Source organism: Convolutriloba macropyga, chromosome 15 (assembly GCF_964194025.1).
Source record: "Convolutriloba macropyga chromosome 15, txConMacr16.3, whole genome shotgun sequence".
NCBI classification, from domain to species: Eukaryota; Metazoa; Xenacoelomorpha; order Acoela; family Convolutidae; genus Convolutriloba; species Convolutriloba macropyga.
Genome location: NC_134482.1, coordinates 46055921 through 46080337, shown reverse-complemented (window position 1 = coordinate 46080337; position 24417 = coordinate 46055921). Strand labels below are relative to the sequence as shown.

The following is a 24417-nucleotide window of genomic DNA, read 5'->3' as shown; positions in this document are numbered from 1 at the left end:
GTAACCTTTGCTTTCCACGCTAATCTTGGCAGGAAACTTTGGAACTGTACGTTTTGTGTAAAATTTTGTGGGGGAAACACGCTCCTAAAGAAATTTTTTCGTCTTCCCCGAGAAAAGAAAGAAAATAAGGGAGAAAAAAATACAAAACTGACTGTTACTAGGCCTATAGAAACAACAATTTTCGGAACCTCAATTCTAATGGTCTCAAGGTTGTTGCAAACCATTGACAAATTTTACCACAATTTTGTCAGCCTCCCCCTCACGCTTAGCAAATTTTTGCAATTCGTTATAATTATTTCCATGTGTACAAAACAAACATTTTTTTCAAAACTTTTTTCAAATGTATCAATTGAACTTGTATCAACTTTTATGAAATTTTGCATTGCATCTTTCATCAATTTCAACAAAAAAAATTGAGCAAAAATTAAACTGTAATTTAAATTTTAATTAAACTGTCTCAAAAGAACTTTGAGGTAAAATCTTTTCGACTTTTGGTTACAGTTAAAAAATGTTAGTACTGTACTTAATTTGATTTCATCTCTTTACCCGGCTGCATGGCATTTCATGTAGTTCTAGGAACATATAATTTTTACAGCAAATTCAACTCTAAAATTCTCGAAACATTCTCATTTAAGAACACTTTTGCAAACATTTGAAAATTTAATTGTTACTCTTTTTTAAAAAAAATTACGTAAAAAAATTATGGCTGTCCGTAGTAATTTCTAGTCTGATTTTCCCTACTAAAAATTCATGTGAAATTAGTGAGTTTATATCTTCTGCATCTACTATTGGCGAACTGCAGCAATTGTTTTTTGTCCTAAGTGTACACAAACTACAATTTTCTTCTGAACACTCTTTGGCATTTTCTCAAAAAAGAAAAGTTTTTTCAATGAAAATTAGAACATTAAAATCTCTTCGAACAGTAGAATGGACGTGAGTGGACATTGAACCAGGGGTAGAAAATAAGAATAGTTTTTTATTGTTAACATGCTGGAGTTTTATTTTGGATAATGTATCATATTTTCAACTAAATGTTGTTTGTTTCCAATTTCAACTGCATTTTTTTTTCATTTTCAAATCCAGAACACCAAAAATACAGATTTAAAGTAGCAAAATATTTACAAAAAGTAAATGGACATTTCTAGTGTCGCTCATTTTTCTTAAGCGATTGAAAAAGTTGTCGATATAATAATTTACCGAATTTTAAAAAAGGAAAAATGTTTGATGCCTGAAATTTGGAAAAAAACAAACACTTGAGACAGACAATGCAAGAGCCCAGTTTTTACCGGCAGAAAGAGTAATTACCTTCCACTGTGTGAATTTTCAGCCCCCTTTTAACTATTTTAAATCAATTCATTTTGACTGGTAAATATTGAAAATAGCTTGAAGATATTTACTATTGAATTTTTCAAATCCGGTGGCCGTAGTGCTGCGAAAACTAAATTACATACCAATCAGTCTAAGGAATTTTGACCTAAAAATTTACAATTTGTGATGAAATAACACATGTCTGCTTGTTTACTTGAACATGCGAACCAATTTTTTGTCTAGCTTAACCTTGCAGAAATAATATGCTGAGAAAAATGATGCTTCTTTAATGTGCGTAACCCATCGATTCCTCTATAATTCATCAATTTCATTTTGCTAAATTAACTTATTGTGCAGGAAAAATCTGGAATAAAATTTTGAAATTCTCTGTGTTTTCAAGTTTTCGTAAAAATGATACGGTACAAGTGAATTTTTGTTCTAGTTGAAAAACTGTAGACTGTGCCCAGCTATATTACGGTGTTACTGGAATTTACAGTCAAAAAAGTATTAGAATTGTGTTTGTGCGCTGTTTTTTAAGACCTTTTCAAACTTTTTTTGGTTTTTTTTCACGTCAGTGAGAAGTCAAATTAAAGTGATAAATTTGCCCACACTACAGTAGTAAAAGGAGCGGAAGAGCCTAAAAATTTGAAATCTATTTGTTCTAAAAATACTTTTCGAGTGCAAGTGGAGTGAAAAATGTATGGTCGAACAATATTTTCGAGTTTTGCGTGCAAATTTTGTATTTTTTGTTGTCTCGGCATTTAAATTTATATGGAACAGGTCTCCCAGTTTGCTAATGGGATCACAATTAGTGAATTTAATTTTTCCTGTTCGAAGCTAATGTTCTCTATGACTTTGACAAAGTTTTTTTTACAAAAAATATATTGCTCTCTGTGAATTTAACACATTAAACTTTCAAAAAGTATCGTCGATTTCTAAAATTTTTGCAAAATTCTGTTCTGTTTTTGTTGTGTTATCAGTTAATCTCAATCATGACAACTGTCTACTTTATTCAGTTGATAATGAGTAATAAATGAGTCAAATTACTGGCATGAGTCCTTGATGGTAGTTTTTATAGTTTGACGCTCTTTTTGGTAAAAAGTTGATTTTTTGGCCTATCATGTTCTTGTTTTCTGTGTGGTCTTATTGCTTAGTCACAAAAAGCAGTTCTCATTGACTCTCTAGTGCGAAATTAAACTGTCATGAGTTTTTGATACTTGAAAACTAAAGATTCAGTTCTGAAACTATATTTTGTATGTGGCAGTTAGAGATTCAGATCTGATTTACTGTTGAGCCGGACACTGGGATATCTGAAACCTTCAAACTCATGAATTTTTGCTAGTATCCTCTAAGTACGGCGCTTGTCCATAATAACCTAAATTATTTATTATGCTATTGTAGAGTACTAAAGACAAATTTATCATTATCAAAAAGATAAAGAAGAAATGAAGAACTTTGATGACTTTCGCTATTTTGAAACCTCCACTTTTTTCTTTATATCTCTTGTATGCCCTCAACAGTGTTCAGATCAATCATTTCACTATCAGTTGTGTATATAAAGTTGGTTTTGTTGTGTTGAGTAGGTGGGTAATGGAGACACATGGTCCAATGGAAGCACCCCAATCAATGGTCGAAAGTGTTGAGGATCTTCAAAGGATCAACAACGAACTACTCCAGTCACTTCATAACGGTATATCTTAACAGTCGTCATTTTTTGGGATTTTTTCATTAGTTTCGTTTCGTAAATTGAATTGTCAAAAGATTTCAAAAAAAATTTTAAACATGTGAAATGAACTTCAGTTCTGTCACGGATAGTTCCATTACGCTATAGGATTGCTAGGCTATGGAAATCATTATATGCTTGTCTGCTTACACATTGTAGTAAAAACTGAAATAATTTTTGTTCACGAAGCGTGGGAATAATTCCAAAAGATGAGAAACCATTTTCAACCATAAAATAATCAGAAGATTTTGGTTTTCAAGGACCTCTTGCCGAATTTTCTACAACTTTAAGAAATCTATTTAGTTAATGGAAAGAAAAAATTAATTATAATTAACTTGGTTATCATAACTATGGTAATTAATTCAACAGATCAGCAGTTCGATAATTCTAAATTCATTTATCCATTTCAAAATTTGCACGCGTGAAATATTCTTTTATATTCTCCCCACTTTGGTCAGGTAAGAATAAAAACTCGTGATTGAAGGATTTGACAAATTGTGAAAGCAGTTGTACTTTCAATTAGATGTCTTTGAGAAAATTTGTTTCCTTCGGTGATCTCGAAGTTTCTCTGCTGATGTATGAGGACAAAAAATTATCTGAAGTCCCCACTCATTGGGTGACATTTAAACACAGAAGGGCTCCCCTCTCATAGAGTGAGTCCAATATCAATTGAGGTTAGTGAGATCTTGAACCGGATTTTCTTGACCCTCTGATTAGGCAGAGCGGCACAATTGGATGCGGCAGTCCCCATCAATTCTGGCTCATAATCGCGAATCTCTTGCAATCAGTATTGTAGCTGAGCCACGCATGGCACTTATTGATACCGCTCGAGCGAGGCGACTGAAGGCTACTGATAGGCCTGAGGGCTGGAAACGTCTGTTATCAGATAAAAGAGCTATTCTTTTCAATGTTTTCCTTGTTGTATCGGATAGTCCGCCAAAAGTGTCTAACGCCAAAGGTATGAAATGGATGCCCATATCGCTGCACTTTTGGTAATAATGCCCAATCTTTCTGTCTTCTGCAAGGGTTAGAGCAAAACCACATGTCCTCGCCACATCTGAGATAAAACTGGCTTGCAGTGGGGACGTAATGTTGACGTCTAAGGCTGCTGGTTGTCCTGCTAAAAAACTGGGCAAATACACGTCGCCTGGTCTTGAATTATTTTCCGGCAGAAGATCTTTTTGCTCAGATACAGGGGAAAGAATGGCCGACGAACAAGCTGTCATTATTGTGTCTCGTATTCCGTCATGACGAGAGATTATATCGCCACGCCCGTGACATGAAACGGCATGATCTCCAAATATGTCCAAAATAGCTGACTTACAATATGGACATCTCCTATCCGAATCATAGAGTGGAACTACTAAACGGTATTTCAGAGTAGCTCGGAACTCGTTAGGTTGAAGGTGTAGGCCAAGAGCAGGGATAGGTGCTGCCGTCAATCAAGCTCCTGATTGAGATAGGAAAGAGATAACAGTCTAGCTTTTTTTCTGGTGGATGTTTGACATTCAAGAAGGTTGCTTAGAGCCGTATTGTCAAATTGTTCTTGAATTTTCTGTTGCGTCAAATGAGGAATCCCCAAAGCGCTAAACTCCTCCACTAGGCCTGTGAAACTAATTTCGTGAGTTGGGTTCACACCAGTATTTTGTTCAACTATGTTTGCTGACTGGGATAAGGAGCCAACATAAGCTGCTTTGAAATGGTTCAGAGAACGTCCAACTCCAGCTCATGTTTTGCTTATTGGCAGGCATGCTTGCTCCCATGAATTATTGCTGATTACAGAACCCAATATATTTTCAAAAGTTGTTCGTTGGAGATGATCAAATTTTTCAAGTATTATGTTACTCTCAGTGGACGGTGTGTTGCATCTCAACGAATACAAAAATTTAGGTGCACCCAGACAGCTACGCAAAATTCCAAGAGCGCATTGAGGGTCCTCTAAATAGCCTAGATTGTCTAACACCTTCTCCAGTTTTTTAACCCGTTTTTCTAAACAAGACTTAACAAAAGTGGGTGTTCCGATTGCTGCGCCCAAGATTTCGATTCCTGATTGGCTATTTCTCTTTGTCCTGCTATCTACAGCATTAAAACACGAGGTGGACCACAACTCAGACTTGTCTCTTCTGAGTTGGAGGCCACACTTGTTGCATTAGTTGCTAAAATTTCTAATGATTCACATAGTTCCTCTTCCGTACCTGCTATAATTCCATCATCAAGGTACCAAGAATTCTGCGTAAGATTTGGTAACGTATCGTCAAGTCCTTTGATAATGGGCTAAAGCCCTAAAAAAATAGTAAGGGCCCCAGCGGGTCTCCTTGTTAGACTGTTGATTCAGTCTGAATATGAGTTGCATTAAAAAAGAGCTTGCTAGGCTGAGAATAGCAAAAAGAAGCAAAAAGGGGCTAGAGAGGGAATGAATTTTTGCGCTGCATCTAACACACCGCTTCTCGTATTTGAATTGAAAGCTTTTTTGAAGTCGATTTGAAGTAGGCCCCCTTTTTCGTTGTTCAAAAAATTTTGAAAGTTTTGTTTTGTTGCATGTACAATGCTTTCAGCACCGCATTTAAATGCCACACCAAGTTGTGTGGATGAAAAAAGTTCAACAACTTCAGAACTGGCCTCTTGCGCAATACATTTGGCTATGAGACGACGAAAAACTTCTCCCACAGCGATTGGCAGTACACCTCCTTTTATCTTTTGCAGCGCTGTAAGCGAAGCAGAGCAAAAAGTTGGTGCAACACAACAAAACTGGGGAGCTGTCCTCTGCAAGCCAAATTCGCTAATTTTGTGATGCTTGTGATCGATCTTTTGGACTGATCGGGGACTGCACACGTTACGGCATGTAGAAGGTGCTCAGGGTACATTTTGGATGGACCGGCTGCTGTGAAGTTTGAGAAAGATTGCAATTGTTTAAACACAGACGCTTCGTCAAACTGATAGCATAACTACTGTAATCATCAGTTTCCCTCGTTGGCACTTCTTCTTCTGGATGAAAGTTCATCAAATCTTTTAGCGTTTCTTTGTTATCCGGGGCCACTCCATCCAGAGACAAGATTTTTGCTGCAATTCCAAATTGGCCTTGAAGGCTGAGAGATTTTGCGCTTGCTGCAAGCGTTTCCATTGAGTCATGATTGATTTTTTTGGCTTGTTTCATTGAGGCAGCTTTGAACCATAGCCCAGCATAGTCGCCATTCTTCCAACGCTCAAATCTATTTAACATGAGCCGTTCCTGCTTCTGTTTGTGTTTCTTCCCCCCTCTGTTGCTAGCGCGCAGAACGCACTTGCTAATTGCAAAGAGTCTCTTCCAATTCTTCTGGGGAATTTGGTTGAGAAACACAGCCCTCAGTGATAGGTGTTAACAATTCAGACCATCTTAGCCGCAATTTGACAGGAATAAAGCGGACTGTAGGTATTTCTTCTTGAAAATTGTTTCAAGGTCTGGGATGGCGTTGAAGTCAAAATTTGCTGTGTTTTGGGAGGTGTTACTTTTGGTCATTTCTTCGCTGTTTGTGGCAAAGACTAGCTCGTCAATGTGGGCTGCAATATCTTGGGGAATTTTCTTACTTGTTGACAATTGACTACTAAATTGAGAGTATGCCCAACTTGATCTACAGCATACCCATTCGTCAAAGTTTGGATCCCAGTCTACGTATTGCATTTGTGTTTTGTTTGGTTGATGGTCGAGTACAATTACTTTATATAAGTTGTCTTTTTTATCAGGGTAGAAGAGGGTTGTATGTGCAGAAACTCGGAAACGCAAATCAAAATCATCAATCGTTAAATTTTGCATTTGTTGCTTCAGACCTGACGAAGTATTGGTCTCATTCAAAATGATCGAATTTTGTTTTTCCTGTCTAGGCTCTGTAGCTTTCTTTTTCCCGGAGATTGAAGTCATGTCAACAATATTCGAAATCAGGGAATTTTCATTGCTATTAACCGTCTTTTTCTTTCTTGTCATGTTTATGAAAAACCATGTGCTTTTTTCTTCTTAATGCTTATGTGTTGCCTAACGTGTTTATTTCTTCCCAATGTGTTCGTTTTTCAAGGTTTTTAATGGTAAGAAGAAAAGCTTCTGAGAGAAATCGCAATTGGGTTCTTTTTTCTCTGTTTTTCTTCTGTTACGTTAAAGATAAGAAGAAGCTTGTTACCAAAAACGCATTTTGTTTCCGTTAATTTTGTTTTTGCCTGAGACTATGAAACTGCTGTGAAGTTGATAATGCCAGAAAATAGTTTCGGTCGACCACCGAAAAAAAGGAGGGGGGGATGAATTGGTTTGATCTCACCAGTTTATTTCATCCGTTCGTACCCCCAATGAAACTTCTATTCCTCGATTCCAAAAGAAACACTCCATCATCACAAAGTCTCTTGCTGCTGTCCAGTCTCAACATAAATCGTAAAAAAAGGGTTATGTTCGGGTCCAAAAGATGTAGTCAATATATTTTTTCTGCCAATTTTTTTCTCCTAGGGTAAAAGAGATTAACTCAACGCACGTGCTTTTCTAAATTAGTCCAGTGGTCTTCTTACGACATGGAGAGGAGTATTGGCATTCTATAGGTTTTCTAGCTGAAGCAAGTTTGTTCATGTCTTGAAGTTTGACTTGTTTTAGAACGTTGAGTCTTGCTTTAAAACGTTGACTTTTGTTGCCGAACATTGTACTGTATGAGTAGCCGAGTTAATACCTTAACCCCTATCCTACCTACCATGATCTACATAACCCTCAAGATTGCCTATCGCCAAACCCCGTGCGCCCTCCCATCAGTCAGATCCCAAAAAACGGAATAGTCTGTTTTTTAAACAATTTCTGTAATTTTTTAGGGTCCTTAAATTATAGTTTTTCTTTCTCTTTTCCAATAACAGTTCTGATTTAGTCAAACTTAGCTTAGAAATAATATTGCCCGACTCTTTGGGTTGTTTCCAAAATTTTACTGGCTTCCATAAAAAAAGTGATGAAAAGGTGACGCCCAGAGGGCATTAAATTCTCTTTTTTCTTAAAACCTACGGTTTATTAGATTCTATCTGAGAGATTCAGCGAAATTGTTTAGGAGACATATATTCATGATGTGAAATGCGGTTCTTAAAGTCGGATTCCCCACATCAACGCCCCCACCCCCCCACGGTTCAAACCCCAAACCCCCCCCCCCCCACACCTGCACATTTTTAGTGTGTGCGCCTACGCCCGTGCGCCTTGCCGTGCTCATCCAACGCCCCTTCAATTCGGCTAATGCCAGCCTCCCTAAACCGTATCTAGTTTTTGACGACACTGAGCACTCGCCAGTTTGTTGAGAGCAACTCGCCCGAGATTATTCGGTCATGTTTTTAATATTCTTAACAAATATTAAAAAGGAATTTTTTGTCTTTTCGGCTACTACTGGTTAATAAAAAGTTAAGTGGTTCTGCAGTTACTTCATTTTTTAAGTGAAGGGTGTTGTCTTGTAAATATTAATAAAACAAACTTTTCTAATCTGCCATTAACTCGAATTTTCCGTTCTTGGTAATTAGCTGAATGTTGCTTTGCAGCAAGCGATTGACATTATTTGGGTTAAAAACAAGAGGTTTAAATTTTGCTTATTTTTTAAAACTCATTTCTTTGTCACATTGTGTCGGCTTTAAAATCGAAACTTTAATTTTCTCTGGAGATGGGTATTTTACATGAAACTGCCAACTGCTTTCAAAGTTACATGTCACATTTCTGAAGCAGTTGTAAGATCCTCCTATTATGTTTTCAACGCACTGGACGCTTCAGTTTACGAGTCACTATTCTTTCTTTGACTGCAGACTTACTCCACGCGTATTCTAGACTCACAAAAAATAAATTGCTCAACAAATTTTAAAACATTTACAGCATAGACGTCATAGAAATATAATGCGGCGAATTCTGAGAATGAAGACTTTTTCGTTGTAGAATTTTGTACTTTGCTTAGGCTGACTAGCTGGGGACCGACTAGCGCCCAAAACTCTAACAAATTGAAAGGGGTGTTTTGATGGCTCTCGGACCTCTATCGGACGGTTATTTTGTCCCCACGCTGCTCTTGTCGGCTGTAAGAAACTCTAGTTAGAATAATGAATTGAGTTGAATAATCAAATAACATCAAATGAATAAACAGAAAATGTAAAAGATAACAAAATCAAATCAATAATCAACCAGGGTTTTATAATAAGATGGTTCACAACTTTAACCAAATTCACCATTAAAGAGCTACTATTCTCTAACTCTAAAAGCTCTCAATCAAGCCGCTTGATCTAGATGCGGTTGATTGTTGTTCTCAAGCGTTCTGATTTTCAAGCGCGCAAACCGGTGTTCTCAATTTATCAAGTCAATTCAATCCCCTCAACAATGTTTTTGTTATCACAACTTCTCTACAGGTCAACTCATAAGCTACAGCTGTGTTTTGATACTGCTTTGGTAATGTTGTGATTCTACTCCTTAGTAACTTATCAAGCAACAATGTACAAGAATGATCAAAACAAAAGAATCTGTTCACTTCACATTATAGACCACATTAGGTAAGCTTTTCTTACGTAAAGTTTGTTATGACTTCAAAAGAACAATTGAATGACCTGAGCGCCTTCTTTATACATTGCTGACTTCTATTCAAGCTATTCAAACTAAAACAAAAGCAGTATCAGACTTATGACGCTACCAATTAATCAGTCGGTCAAACTATGAACTCAAGAATTTAAGCCTTATTTGGAAGTTTAAAGTCCCCCCCCCACGGTATCTCCAAAACAAATTCCCCGAAACTGACAACAACGGAACTTGCCCAACGTTATGCACTAACTCCCTACCAAGTTTAACCGCACTGAGGTAAATACTTGATGATAACTAACTTTTATCAATTCGGTCCCTCTCAGAAAATCAATATTGCACCCCCTCAACTTCTAAGTAACCCTTTTTTGTTCCATAAAAGCCTGGTCTGTCAAATGGCCATGAATCGCAAGCCAACATTCTTACTAGCATTTTGATGGTAACTGATTTCCGAACTTCAAGTTGTGTCTATTTTTATTGCGAAATTTTGCGAGAGAAGTAGGATTTACCAAATTCTACACTCCTCCCTTCTACACTATTATTCTCCCGAATAATTGCTAAAACTGGCATTTGACTTAAATCTTAACTAAGCTTAATCTTTAAAAAAGTTATCTGGTTGTCTGGTTCTTATATCTAGTCTCACTTATCAGCAGATTTTGCTTCATGCATACCTTACTTTTTCCTTTTTTTTAAATCCACAACACATCACAGCAGTTATTTTCACTTAAGCTAGGCCTAGTAGATCAAATTGTGAACCATCGCTACCTCCATATAAGCATCAATACATCAATGTTTTAATCTAGAGCTTTTAACCAAATTTACAGCATATGAATTCAAATCAACAATTAAGGCTGAAACTACTAGAAGTATTATACAAATTAGAAAATTGTCTCTGTATATAGATATAACTTATATAACAACTAATAAAGAGGCAACTCAATAGCAATCTCTGCTACGTCTTATCTACAAAACAACCGATTAGTTGAAACATCGAAACTTTTCATCATTTCCCCTGGCCATTTAACCAAAAATTCAATTTCAACAATTTCGGTAACTCCAAATTCAATTAAATTGGTTCAACTCACCTATGTAAAAGTACTTCGAGGTTTGTTATATACAACTAGCTTAATCTACACAATATTCACAAACCAAGTTGCTGTGTTTAACCACAGATACTCTATGCACCCTCTACCAGTTAGAATTTGGGTAACAATATCAAGCAAATATTTCACCATATAAACAAACTCAACTCCATTAATCAATTCTTCGGACTTACTTTAGCACTCTACCGACCAATGATTAGACACAGAAACTAGTTCTAAACACAAAAATAGGATACCAAAATAAAAGAGGTTATCGTGCTGAAGATTACGAAACCGACTGTACTTCCTCAAAATCTTTCTTCCTTCGATGCTTGAAAGGATGTCCACCCATCTCCTCTCTGGACCAACACCTCACATCTGGAGGCCTCCTCCTCCAACATCATCTCTTCATCAGCTTCAGCCTGCTCCGTCTGTCCTTCCAACTCGTCTGAAGCCACATTGTCCCTCGGACAACGAGTCTCGACAACCGTTGAAACAGAATCCTCCCTGACAGAACTCGTCCCTCCTGCTGTGGACATCGCCCGTCAATCCTATCAACGCAAGATGCAATTTGACTACCGACTGAGACTCCTCTCTTCTGTTGTAGACTACATCACGTGTGCTATTGGCAGATGGGGACCATACAATTGGCATTGAATCAACCTCCTCGCTTCTGCTTCCAAAGTCGTTTAAAGACCCCAAAGAAAAGGGATAACATTCTTTCCGAGGACCGTGGCCCTGACTAACACAATTATACGCCACTCCCATTCGGAACCACAGGTCATCAGAGTCTCTTTCAACCATCCACACATTGCTGTGCCCTATATCTCCCTCATTAAATCTCCGTAATTCCTCTGTTCCCTCGACTTCTGCGTTCAATTGGGCGTGCAGATATCTATCTTCCACTCTATCTGAAGTCATGACATCAATATTTTCTGATTGTCCCAAGGAGTTTTCAGCTTCACTGTCAAGAGTAGACTGAAAGTCAAACTCCTCGGTTGTGATCACACACAACGCATTGGTTGTCAAGTCTGGTTGAGCCTCCTCTACATCTGTATTGTTGACCGATTCGTCAGTACTAGAGATTTGCCTTTGCCTAGTTCAACCTGCTTTCTACTTCTTTCATTCAACTTCACAAACTTCCTCAAGTACCTCTTTGTATACCTTCCACCAAGACTCACACTTCGCCGTTTACTGAACTTCAAACATGTTTCTTTTCCTGAGGACATCTTTAGCAGAGGGGTTTTCTTGATTGCTAAAACCACTCCGTGACCCGCTTCAATTTTCAATCGTAACCGAAGCCTCTGATTGCTACACTCCAAGATGCTTGACTGTTCAAACCCACATTCACATCCCTGCATACTTTCACTACTGGAAGGAAAGTTTGATGTGTCCATCTCTCTCTCTTGAACCAATTGACATTTTTCAGTTCTTGAAACGTAATTCTTAAACACTTGATTGAGCTTTTTAAAACCTGGTTCTTGTCTCAACTTGTTTGGTTTCACCAATGAAAATCCTAAGATCTGCTCCTGCTGATCCCGGTTATTCTGTTTTTCTGCTAAGATCTGTGAGTCATTGGATCTTTCAAACTTCCAAAAACTTTTCATGGTACCAAACATTAGAACAAGCAAGAACTCTAACCAACTCAAAATGTTTTCAACCGATGTCCTGAAAACCGACAAATTATCGCAAGATTCCATACGCCTTTGCCTATCCGTGACATCACTGCTTCCTCCTCCTCCAAGGTGAAATTGACTAAAAGTCTCTACTACTTCGTTATAGCTTTGAAAATTGTCTGTCAACATAACGAGCGACTCAAAAACTGCATCCAACTGAGGGAAATCTGATGTAGCATCCCACTTCACAATGGTATCACGAGCTCTGCCTAGTAATTGAACCTTTTTCTTCAAATCAACTGTTTCAAACTCGTTTAAAGCTGTAATGCTCTCCTCGCTTGAAACAACCAACGATGCTTGCCCAAACTCCCATTCCTTCATGATCGCTGGTGCCGTATGTTCAAACACTCTTTGAAAAGTTATCATTCTCGCTATCGATGGCAGTTGAGGTCCTTTCTGTAATTCGTTATCTGTCCTCGTTGTAAATTCCCCTGCCGATTTGCAGTGGTCAAGGTTGCAAATCCAATGAGATTTCTCTTTTGTTGGATTTCGTACCGTTAACACCTCAGCTGTCCCCCAAGACACGACTCCTTCGGAAGCTCTCGAAATCACCTCGAGTTGCTCGTCTTGTTTAGTTGAAGTGCAATTGTCAAACACGTCTTCCAAGCCAGCAGCTGACGTGCTAGTTCCGCTCGATTCAAAAACCCAGTACAGACATACTTCATAACCCGTCGACAATACTTGAATCCTATATCGTCTGTTCAAATTTTCGGGACTCTGGACCACGCTCCTATCATTTTCGAAGTCCACAACTGCCCCTGATCTAGTTTCTAACTCAGCCTGAAACTCCTTAACCACTGGATTATTAACTGCCCAAAGCTTTAGCCATTTCCATTTTAAGTCACCCAGGTTGCCACTCCACTCAATCTGTCTAAAAATTTCTCCAATCCTATTTCTTTGTAAGTCTGTACATTGCCAGGGTCCAGAACTAACGCTCATGGGGCAAACGGAACCATTACTTTTCTCTCTGAGTTTATTTCCGTTTTGAAAAGACTCCTCTTCAACACTACTAGATACACAACCCCTTCTCTCAACTACACACGGGACTTCTTCAATTACAGTGTCAATCTCTTCATTCCAAGTAGCTCTAAGATAGTCTTCAGCTAGTCTTTCTGCAAAAGTTCTTTGATTGGATTCTATCCCTCTCATATCGACTTCACCGCCTCCTACTAGAGACAGAAACTCAGGTGACAAGAGATCTACGCAGTTGCTGTTCTTCTCTTGAGTACAAACAGCCAACTCATTCTGTTCAGAGCGAAACTCAACTTCCTCATCCTCACTGCCCCCATTGTCAGAGTCGCTATTGGGAAAGCAGTCATCACCCCCATTGTTCGCTGAAGAGTTGTCAACGTAATAGACAAAACCTTCAGGCGTAACTACTTTCTCCAACTTAGACAAGAATTTTCCCCTATTCTCTTCCTGTAGTCTTCTGGGTTCCTTGCTCTCTATATCAACTAGCATCAAGGTCTCACGGCGCTGCTTTTCCTCAATTTTCTTTTTATTTTGTGACTGTAACTCTCTATCCCCGAATTCTTTTTCTTCATCAAAATATTTGCATTCTTCAACCTCGTTTCCTTGACGCGCTTCTTCATCAAAATTTTCAATTGACTCTTTTTTGAAATCTGTAGAAGCAACATTTGTCTCAAGCCATTCATTAGGGATCACAATTATTTCCTGTCCTTTTCTTTGATCGTATCGATACTTAATACTTATTTGTTCTTCCCCGTTTACTTCTCCCAACATACTCAGATCTAATTGTTCTGCTTGCTCCTCACTCAATTGTAGCAAGTCCACCACGTTCTGGAAGTTCCTCGTTGCTTCATCTTGGCTACTACATTCTGTTCCCACTAAATCCGAACCAACTTCACTAAGCTCAGAATCTTCCTCTGAGGTCTCGCTTAAAGAGTCTTTTATCCTACCTTCTGACCATTCTCACTCTCCGCTTTCTCTTCCGTTACATTTCTTCCCTTACTTTTACTACTATCCGTATGATCACAGTTTTTCCCCTTTATTAAAGATAGTCTCTCGTCAATGATGTCAAATTATTGTTCTAACTACATTACCACTTCACCAGTTTCCGAAAACCAGAATCTGTAAGGCAAATCCAAAACCGCTTGCAACGCCCATCCTCTCAATAGACCAAGCATTGACGACATAGCTAGATCCCCACTCATTTGTAAAATGTCTACAACGTCAACGTAGTACAACTTCCAGTCTTCCCACTTCGGAAACCTTTCCGACGGAAAATACTCTACAAACGGGAACGCACTCCGATCCATGTTTACTAAATAATTATGTTTTTCATTTTCCCTCTCCGCTTACTAGTGGTGTTCCTCAACTCTAACTCTTCTACTTTATCCAGCAGTCCTCTCTCTCTCTCTCTCTCTGAGAAGATCCCTTAGCCTATCACTCTAAGCCCTGTTCCTCCTCTCCTATCAGTAACTACTGTTCCTCTAACCTGACTTAATCTGCTTTGCCAATCTTAACTGAAATCTTGCTCCTGTTGAACCAACACTGGCCTACTTTGCAAACTTCTTTTTGCTCTCTCCCTCAGAGTCAAACTCTCTAACTCGTGTTCCTCCAGTATTAAAAAAAAACAAAAACCGCGTGGAAAATCCCTCTCCCTCAAATCTAATCTCTCTATACTCTACTCTATACTCACCAAACCTTACACACGCAACTGTTACTTGTCAAATACCAACTTGCCAACTTCTTGTTTTAAGCTCTCGATACTCTGAACTGGCCCTCTTCTTCTCAAGGAAGCCAATAACTAACAATGACAGTCTTGAATAACTTGCTCTCACTTAGCTTTTCTCTCTTTAGACTACCTCTATTTCTCACTTCTCTCTCTTTACCTTGCCTCACAAATCTTTTGATTTTTGCCAAGGCCCTGTAACAACCTTTTTCTAAGAAAGCCGATACTCTACTCAATTCTCTGTACAAACTCAGTTTCACGCAACTTACGCTCTTGACTAAGTCAAAACTCACACTCTCAATCTTCTAGTCTCAAGAAAAGCTAAATGATAACAATACCCACAGTCGAACTCCAACTCAACTGAAAATTGCTCTGCACAATTGCACTCTATCTTTCAATCAAGCTCCAACGTAACTCTTTCCTCGGGTTTTTCTTTCCCCTTCACTTGTTGCCACACAAGTCAATTCTCCTTCCTCTCTTGTTGTTCGCACTTGCAAAGTCCACTATTGTTCAACTGCAACCACCACAGCCGCCAAACCACTCCAACCGCCAAGAAGTCTCGAGATGGCCCACCCAGGAGCGCCACCGTAGAATTTTGTACTTTGCTTAGGCTGACTATCTGGGGACCGACTAGCGCCCAAAACTCTAACAAATTGAAAGTGGTGTTTTGAAGGCTCTCGGACTTCTATCGGACGCTTATATTGTCCCCACGCTGCTCTTGTCAGCTGTAAGAAACTCTAGTTAGAATAATGAATTGAGTTGAATAATCAAATAACATCAAATGAATAAACAGAAAATGTAAAAGATAACAAAATCAAATCAATAATCAACCAGGGTTTTATAATAAGATGGTTCACAACTTTAACCAAATTCACCATTAAAGAGCTACTATTCTCTAACTCTAAAAGCTCTCAATCAAGCCGCTTGATCTAGATGCGGTTGATTGTTGTTCTCAAGCGTTCTGATTTTCAAGCGCGCAAACCGGTGTTCTCAATTTATTAAGTCAATTCAATCCCCTCAACAATGTTTTTGTTATCACAACTTCTCTACAGGTCAACTCATAAGCTACAGCTGTGTTTTGATACTGCTTTGGCAATGTTGTGGTTCTACTCCTTAGTAATTTATCAAGCAACAATGTACAAGAATTATCAAAACAAAAGAATCTGTTCACTTCACATTATAGACCACATTAGGTAAGCTTTTCTTACGTAAAGTTTGTTATGACTTCAAAAGAACAATTGAATGACCTGAACGCCTTCTTTATACATTGCTGACTTCTATTCAAGCTATTCAAACTAAAACAAAAGCAGGATCAGACTTATGACGCTACCAATTAATCAGTCGGTCAAACTATGAACTCAAGAATTTAAGCCTTATTTGGAAGTTTAAAGTCCCCCCCACGGTATCTCCAAAACAAATTCCCCGAAACTGACAACAACGGAACTTGCCCAACGTTATGCACTAACTCCCTACCAAGTTTAACCGCACTGAGGTAAATACCTGATGATAACTAACTTTTACCAATTCGGTCCCTCTCAGAAAATCAATATTGCACCCCCTCAACTTCTAAGTAACCCTTTTTTTGTTCCATAAAAGCCTGGTCTGTCAAATGGCCATGAATCGCAAGCCAACATTCTTACTAGCATTTTGATGGTAACTGATTTCCGAACTTCAAGTTGTGTCCATTTTTATTGCGAAATTTTGCGAGAGAAGTAGGATTTACCAAATTCTACATTTGTAAAGATTTATAGATATATTAGACTCTTTAATTTGTCTCTTTTATTATGCCCATAATAAAGCCTTCGGTCATTGGGTCAACTGCGGTTATTTTGCGGAATTTTTTGATGATGTATTTTTGGCAGTCTTTTTTGGCTATTTAACTAATAGATGAGCTGAGGTCTTGACGACAGTTGACAGTTCTTGAACTCCTATTAATTTACTTTGTTTGTGACCTTAGTTGTTGTTCTCATTCGATTTAGGTTTGTTCTAGTTAACCACTTTTTGCCTTTTAATTGTTTCGTTTGTTACGAAATTAATGTTTTTCAGTAGTTTTCTATTCATCTAAAATTATTTTTTCGATTTTCTGATTTATAGTATTTCATCTCATCAAAATATTTTTGTTTTGTTTTTTAAGACTATAAACTGACCAGGAATCAAAATTTCGGAAAAGGAAAATCTAATGAACTAGGGAACATCAAAAATTGAAAAAAAACTTTTTCAAAGAACGACATCAAATTTGAAAAATTTGAACTTTTTTTGTGAAATGATTGACTTAGTGCTTTTGCTCTATAAATTTAGATTTACGAGACAAATTGAAATCATAAAAAGGGAAAGACGCATGCCTCCTAAGAGTAATAATAAAAAGGGCAGAGTAATAATTCTCTTCTTACAAAAAAAAGATAAAAGGTATGATGAAGATTTTATGAAAGCATTTGGTATCTTATGAAATGTAGTATTTGCTGTCTTTAGCAGTTTAATTGAACCTGATATTATTTATAACGTGAGACAAACAGTAGTAATGAAATCTGTTAAGTTGTTTGTTTTTTTTTGGAAAAATACCTTCCAACATTCCTTTATTGTTTTGTTAATTTGACATGAGAATCTTGTTACTCCGTGCAGACAATAAGCTTTTTTTATTTTTGTTAGAAAGTTGAGAGATAAGAAATTAAGTTGCGCTTAAATTAACGCGCATATCTTGAAACAAAGCTCTACTTTTTTTAAACTTTTTTAACGTATACTTGGCTAAAGAGATGAAGCCCTGAAAACACAGAAAAGACAAAAGAATGGGTATAAGAAATGCCCAAGGTAGATGGTTTAAGACCAGTTTTTAAATTGGTTAGCACACCCGGGTTGCAACTAAGAGATGCTGGTTCAAGTTCAATAAGGGTTCATTTTCACAGTAGTCGCGCAGGCTGACAACCTCCAAACATTTCTATTTTTCGAAATCCAAAGTACCAATTCAAGGTCAAAATCTAATAGTATAACGTTACCGTTTTGCCAGAATTGGCTCGAAGAAATACATTTCAAAAAAATAAAACCCTGAAATTTCTAGGAAATTTGTTCGGCTCTTTATCTCTCATGAGACAATTTCACCAAGTGGTTGCGTACCTCCCCCAAGGCGAATACAGTCTTACCCGGCCCGCGCAACAACCGGGCGATGGAGCTTACGCCGACCCAAGACCTCAAACGTCTGTACACGGAACCCTACAAGCTATACATTTCCACATTCGACGACAACACCACGAACCGGGTCCGAATACCCCAGGTAAATTTCATCCAGTGATATGATTGATTACATATAGCATGGAATTTATATAGCATGGTTGAAGTAATTTTTACCTTAATTTTTTTCACCTTAACCTGTTAGGCAAAAGTTAAAGTTTTTTATGGTTGAATTTAAGGTAGTCTTTTAAACTTCCAGGTAGCTTCGATTAATTTAAAGTAAAGCTAAATTACCTTAACGTTTCAGGTTAGTTAAGACCTTTTTAAATTAGTTTCTTGCTTTTTTTCATATGTTGAAGTATCTCTTGGTACATTAATGATTAGTTATACCATGAGGAAAGATTTTGGCTCATTCTCGGTCTAAAGCGCCTTTTTGATCCTGCTACAAAATTACCAAATTGTTTGCAAAAAGGTCGTGGCGCAACTTAGTTAGCTGTTTACATATGGAGGGTTGGTGGTGGTGAGGAGGGGGGGGGGGGGGGGGGGGGCTCTGAATTTAACTACTGAAGCATGTTTTTTTGTTCTACAGGGTTGCAACCCTCAAACCCACTTCCGATTCCAGGACTCCAGATCCAAATGTCTGGACGACATCCCGTCCCGTTCTCTTCCCTGACCTATTCCCACTCAATTCGCGGCCCGGGATTGAACCCGGAGCTCAAGGATGCAGCAGGTGACGTTCTTCCAGAGGTTGCAGGAGCAGCCGCTCCCGTTTTTGGAAGAGAAGCGGGGATCGAGGTGGAAACAGGATTGGATTAGAAGTTCGCCAAAATATTTTTTATTGAACTGTTTGCTTGGAAATGTTTCCCCTTTCCAGTCGTAGAATTTTTTGATTGAATTTTTTCCCACCATTATAAAACTAATTATTAATTGAACAGGTTGATCGTACAGCTTATTATACAACTCTAAACAACTCATAATAAGTGAAGAAGATCATAACATTTTGGGCCACAAAATTGATAATAACAAATTGTTTGTTTTTTCTTTCCAAATACATAAAGTGTTAATTATTAATTGCTCTCGTAGAGAAGCAACTATTTTAAACACATGCGTCTTTTTTAATGAAAAAATTTCGCTTGACAGTTTTGACTTCTCAAGTGACTTTTACGCCCTTGACTTTTTGCGTTTCGCGTGATTTAAAATTCTCTCTCAATCACAATGTCAAGCAGTTGAACTCAATTGGCGGCAATTTAATACAAAAAGTCAAATGAAAAGTGCGCTGAAACTGGTGCCATTTTTCACTTCAAATCTTAATAGTGGTATATGTTAACCTCTAATGTGGTTATTTGAAGCCCACTACTGAACTTCTTAGTCCCATTTAGCCCCCTCCCGACTGAAGCAGGCTGCAATTGATTAGAGCTCCAACTAGATGGTTGAGAGCAATTCTTCTGACGTTTAGTCGGTCATGCTTGCCTATATATAATTATTTAAATTAGAAAGATTTTACTGCGTGTGCATTATTTTTATTAAACATTACGCATTTTATAATCATTTATATGATTGAAACTGTCGAGATTACCGCAGACATAGCAAATGCAAAAAAAACGAAATGCAAAAATTAGTTGAAAGTTCACTGCGTAAAGTCAATCAATTTGAAAAGACAGTGAAACAGCAAGACGAAAAAATTATACATATGCAAAATTCCATTACGGAACTTGAATGAAGAGTTTCCCAACTGGAAAGATACTCTAGTAAAGACTGTTCAATTTTAAACAATTTACCTATTAACCCAAGAAATTACAATCTCGTAGATGACACTTGCCACGCTATAAACCACTACTTTCGTTACCATATTACCCCTAATAGAGATAAGGCCTGCCATTCCTTGTGCTCAAAAAATGGTAATTTTTCGGGTATTATAATTAAATTCATGTACTTATCGGACAAAGACGAAAATTATAGTAGCCGCAAAATGCTTGGTCAACAGACGCGGAACAATTGTAGGTTGTATATTACTGAAAGGCCACCTAAATTTAAATTGGAAATCGAAAAAGCATGCAACGAACGGGGTATCATAACTAATACAAGAAACTGCGAAGTACGAATTTTTTCCAAAAAAGCCGACGGTACTTTTTATTCCCAACCAATTATTTCCGTGGACTCGATTGAGAGTTTAATTGAAGTTGCAGCCAAAAAACAAAGCAGCAGTAAAGCCAAGAATTCTACGCCACAGTTCAATCCGTTCAGATCATTGTTCCAATTTCCAAATAATTTTGAAAAATGGAATGCAGCACACAGAACTGGAACAAAACTTCAATGAGAGAGCGACACCGGAATAAGATGATGCATTGCAAAAACGGTGGCTTTTCAAAACATACACCACCGATTGGTAACAATATAACTTTTAAAATGAAGTGCACGATTCAATGAGAGAGGAGATGAAAAGCATAACTTAAATTTTATCCACCATTTCTTAAAAATTCTTAAATTTCAGCATGTTTGATTATGGGGAAAGTATCTAGAGGAGCACCAGTTGAGGAGCGCAATGGAGAACAGTTTTTTGTTTTCTTTAACATTACAATCGTTGAAAGCCCATCGTAACAAGTTACAAGTTTTTCTGAATAGTTTTGCAACACAAGCCCCAAAATTATTCTTCTCAGGGAAACTTGGCTTGCTGACAATGATGATTGAGGAATGATTAAATTAGAAGGTTATCAGACCCTTATTGTTGGCAATAGACAGCAGGAAAGTGGAGGTGGATGTTTATTTTTTGTGAGTGAACAAATTCAAGTTGAAAAACTACACCTCGATTGGGATATAAAATCGTTTGAGATGATAGGGATAACAATTTCTAACAAGATTTCAAAAACTCGATTAATAAATATTTACAGACCACCTGCAAATAGTGCAACCTGTTTTCTGGACAAAATTGAATAACTTTTGGTTTTATGGGTCGAGGAGCATTGTGTTCATTTTTTTCTGCGGGGACTTCAACCTTGACTTCTTGAAATCAAACCCCATGAGTTCTCAATACATTTCTTTCACTTCATGGTTTTGGATGCAAAATTAACAATTCACTTACAACGCGTGTATCAGTATTATCAGAGACTTCCGTAGATCACGCAATTAGCCTAGCATACCAAAACACATATACAAAAAAAACATCTCTTACTGATCATTTTGGACTGCTTGTCCAAATCGATCTTCAAATAACCACTATACCTAGTGAAGATCAACACAGGAAAAACTTCAAATTCTTAACGAAAAATACTCAAGTGCTTAAACTCCTTTTGCGCAGAAACAAGATTTATATCAGTTATCAATTGGAAAATCCGTTGATACAAAATTATCGTTGATAAAGAAGTCAATAGAAAAACAGTTGAACAGGTTTGCTCCTATTGAAAGGCAACGCAGTAAAAAAATCGTGGTTCAACCATGCAATTAAAAAAAACCAGAGCGAGACAATATGAGTTTTTCAAATAGTTTCATAATAAAACACCTGAAAATGGAAAAGATTTTGTGAAAAAAAGAAAAAGTTTAACTGATCGCATTCGTAATGAAAAAAGAAAGTTCTTTGACAGATTTGATAAAGACTCTGTTAGTTACTTTAAAGTGTACCAATCATTCTGTAATATGAAAATAATACAAAATTTGCCAATCGAGGAAGAAACATTAAATCAATATTATTCATATGTGAGAAAAAATTTTGCAAAAAAAATTTGATGACTCTTCGAATTATAGCCCTAACTTTATTTGCAATGATAAAAAAATTTTTCCTTCCAGCCAGCATTAAAAAATAGAAAAAATAATCAAGAGCTGGATAAAACAAAAACTCTTCCGGTCATGATGGAATAAGTAATAAAATCATCAAACTTACACTTCCAGTAATTTGCGAACCCTTAACTAAAAGCTTCAATGATTGTTTGAAAGTGAGTTATTTTCCCCATTCCTAGAAAATTGCTCAAAAAATTGCTTTATAGAATACCGGAAGTAAAATTGATCCAAGTAATTATCAACCAATTAGTCTTTTCAGCGCATTTTCTAAAATTTGTGGGAAACTGATAAAAAAAAGAATGTCTTGCTTTCTGTTCAAACACAAAATACTTTCCAAATCTCAATACAGATTTCTACCAAATGCACTGATGCACTTATTGATTTCGTTGAATTTATGAGATCGACAATAGATTCGAAAACACCTGGTTCAGCTCTTTTTTTTATTTAAAAAATATTTGATACTCTAAGCCATAATAAATTTTTGTACAAACTTGAATGTTAGGGTTTTCGAGGAAAGTTTCTCGATTTATTGAAAAACGTTTTTACTAACCAATACCAATACAATGAAAATAATTCACGAAACATATCAACTAAAATAAAAATTAGTTACGACGTTCTCCAGGGCTCTGTTTTTGGGCCCACTTTTGTTTCTTATATACATAAATGACCTCCTTAGTTGTCCTAAGAACTCAAAATTAGTCTTGTTTGCCGACGTGACTACTGTAACTAATGCATGCAATGATGGCTACAAAAGTTTTGATGACGATATTCGATTAGGGTCAAATTAGTTTAGAGAATATCATCTGACTGTGAATACTGAAAAAAGCTACCATATGAAGTTTGGTAGAAAACCAAAAAACATTAAAACCTCTAAAGCCACATCAAGGACTGGTACTACAAATATGTGCAAAAATCTTGGTCTAATTGTTGATAGCTCGTTGAATATTGGAGATCATATCAAAAAGGTTCAAAACAAGTTGTGCAATTCTGTGGGATAATGTACAAGGCTCGATACGTTTTTTTCAAGGCAAAATTTTTTGATTTTTTATAATGCTTATGCACAGTCCGTAATTTAACATGCAGTTTTGATTTACGGAAATACCAAAATTTTTTTATCAGATGGAATTGTAAAAATGCAGAAAAGGATCATAAGAGCAATTTTTTTCAAACGGAAGTGTGAATGCGTTTTCGAAATCATGGCTGAAAACGACATCCTAACCGTCTACGAATTGTACATTGCAGAGCTTCTCAACGAAATGTTTAGGCAAGTGATGGGTAGATCAAACTTTGATCATTTGAACTATGAGCAACAGAAGGAACGTCGGCCGACTAGAGGAAAAATAACAGGAATACTGCTAAAAAGCAAACACTGCTCAAATGTTATGGAAAACGCGCTGAAAAACCAAATACGTAAAGCAAAGAATTTCGTAAAAGAGAATGAACTTTTTCCAAAAATATGAAAAAAATTTCCAATGCTGAATACAGATAGTTTTCTAAGGTATTCGTTAACCCATATATAAAACAAAATGAATCAATAATCAAACTGTTCTTTTGAGACGTCTAATATTTTCTGTTTTTGGTGCTCTTCGATTCTTTCTCTGGGCCTCTACTAGTTGAGCCTACGACTCGTTAGAGACTCCTCCAGCCAGTTTTCTTTTGTAACTTTCTACAAATTTGTTAACTGTAGCTGGTAAACTAATTCAAATAAAAATCAAATAATAATTATGTTCAAATCACAAGAAAAAGCATTAGTGTGCACTTTTAGATCTCTATTCGACCCGTTCTCAAACGCCTTTCTCAGGAGATTTTTTGTTTTTTTTAAAGAATCGAAAGCATTATTTGAATATAAAGAACAGAAGATGAGAAAACTTTGTTTACGTCAGTGGATCGTGGGGGGGGGGGGGGGGGTGGTTAACAAGGGGAACATTACCTGCGTTTAATTTCTTCACACATACTTCAACTGACTGATTCTTTCGTTGCTGATTTCTCAATGCTAATAAATTTCTAATTATGAGGTTTGTAAATTCTATTAATAATTGTACATACGTGCTTTGTTCCGTTTTGATCAAAGATAAGAAATTAAATCTAATCATTAAACTAGTGCAAAGACAAATGTCTCATCATCAATCTAGAAATATTTGCAAAAAGATGGGCTTTGTTGAATGTTTGTCTGGATCTTTTCCGTGAGCACCCCCCCCCCCTTCTCAGTACATTATGTACACCCCAGTTATAAAGCACTTACCATTACATAGTCAACCAATATGTAAAAATGTGACACGTGATGTTGGTGTGCAAATAGTACGCCGCCCCCACCCCCCACCAAGGTGACAAGCAGCAACGGAAAAAATCCGATTTTCTAACAAAATGTGAGCTAGAAATTCATAAGCAAAGTCGTTATGGCTGCTGCATAAACAGCAGCAAATAAAAGTTTGTTGTGTTTCATCAATTTCAAGATTAAAAATTGCTTCAGCTGA

At 37.1% G+C, this 24417-nt stretch overlaps 2 protein-coding genes across 3 annotated transcripts in view; one reads left to right on the top strand and one right to left on the bottom strand.

Moving 5' to 3' along the window:
- LOC142353945 (uncharacterized) overlaps nucleotides 1-19156 on the top strand; it is a 64330-nt gene extending 45174 nt beyond the window's left edge. Inside the window, exons 8-10 of the mRNA XM_075406179.1 lie at nucleotides 2892-2998; nucleotides 18063-18275; nucleotides 18762-19156. Coding sequence (XP_075262294.1) covers nucleotides 2892-2998; nucleotides 18063-18275; nucleotides 18762-18988 — 547 coding nt within the window. The 3' untranslated portion in view covers nucleotides 18989-19156. The remainder of the gene's footprint in view (nucleotides 1-2891; nucleotides 2999-18062; nucleotides 18276-18761) is intronic.
- The window catches only part of LOC142354506 (chromobox protein homolog 3-like), a 572284-nt gene that overhangs the window by 210219 nt on the left and 337648 nt on the right, over nucleotides 1-24417 (bottom strand). The window lies entirely within an intron of this gene.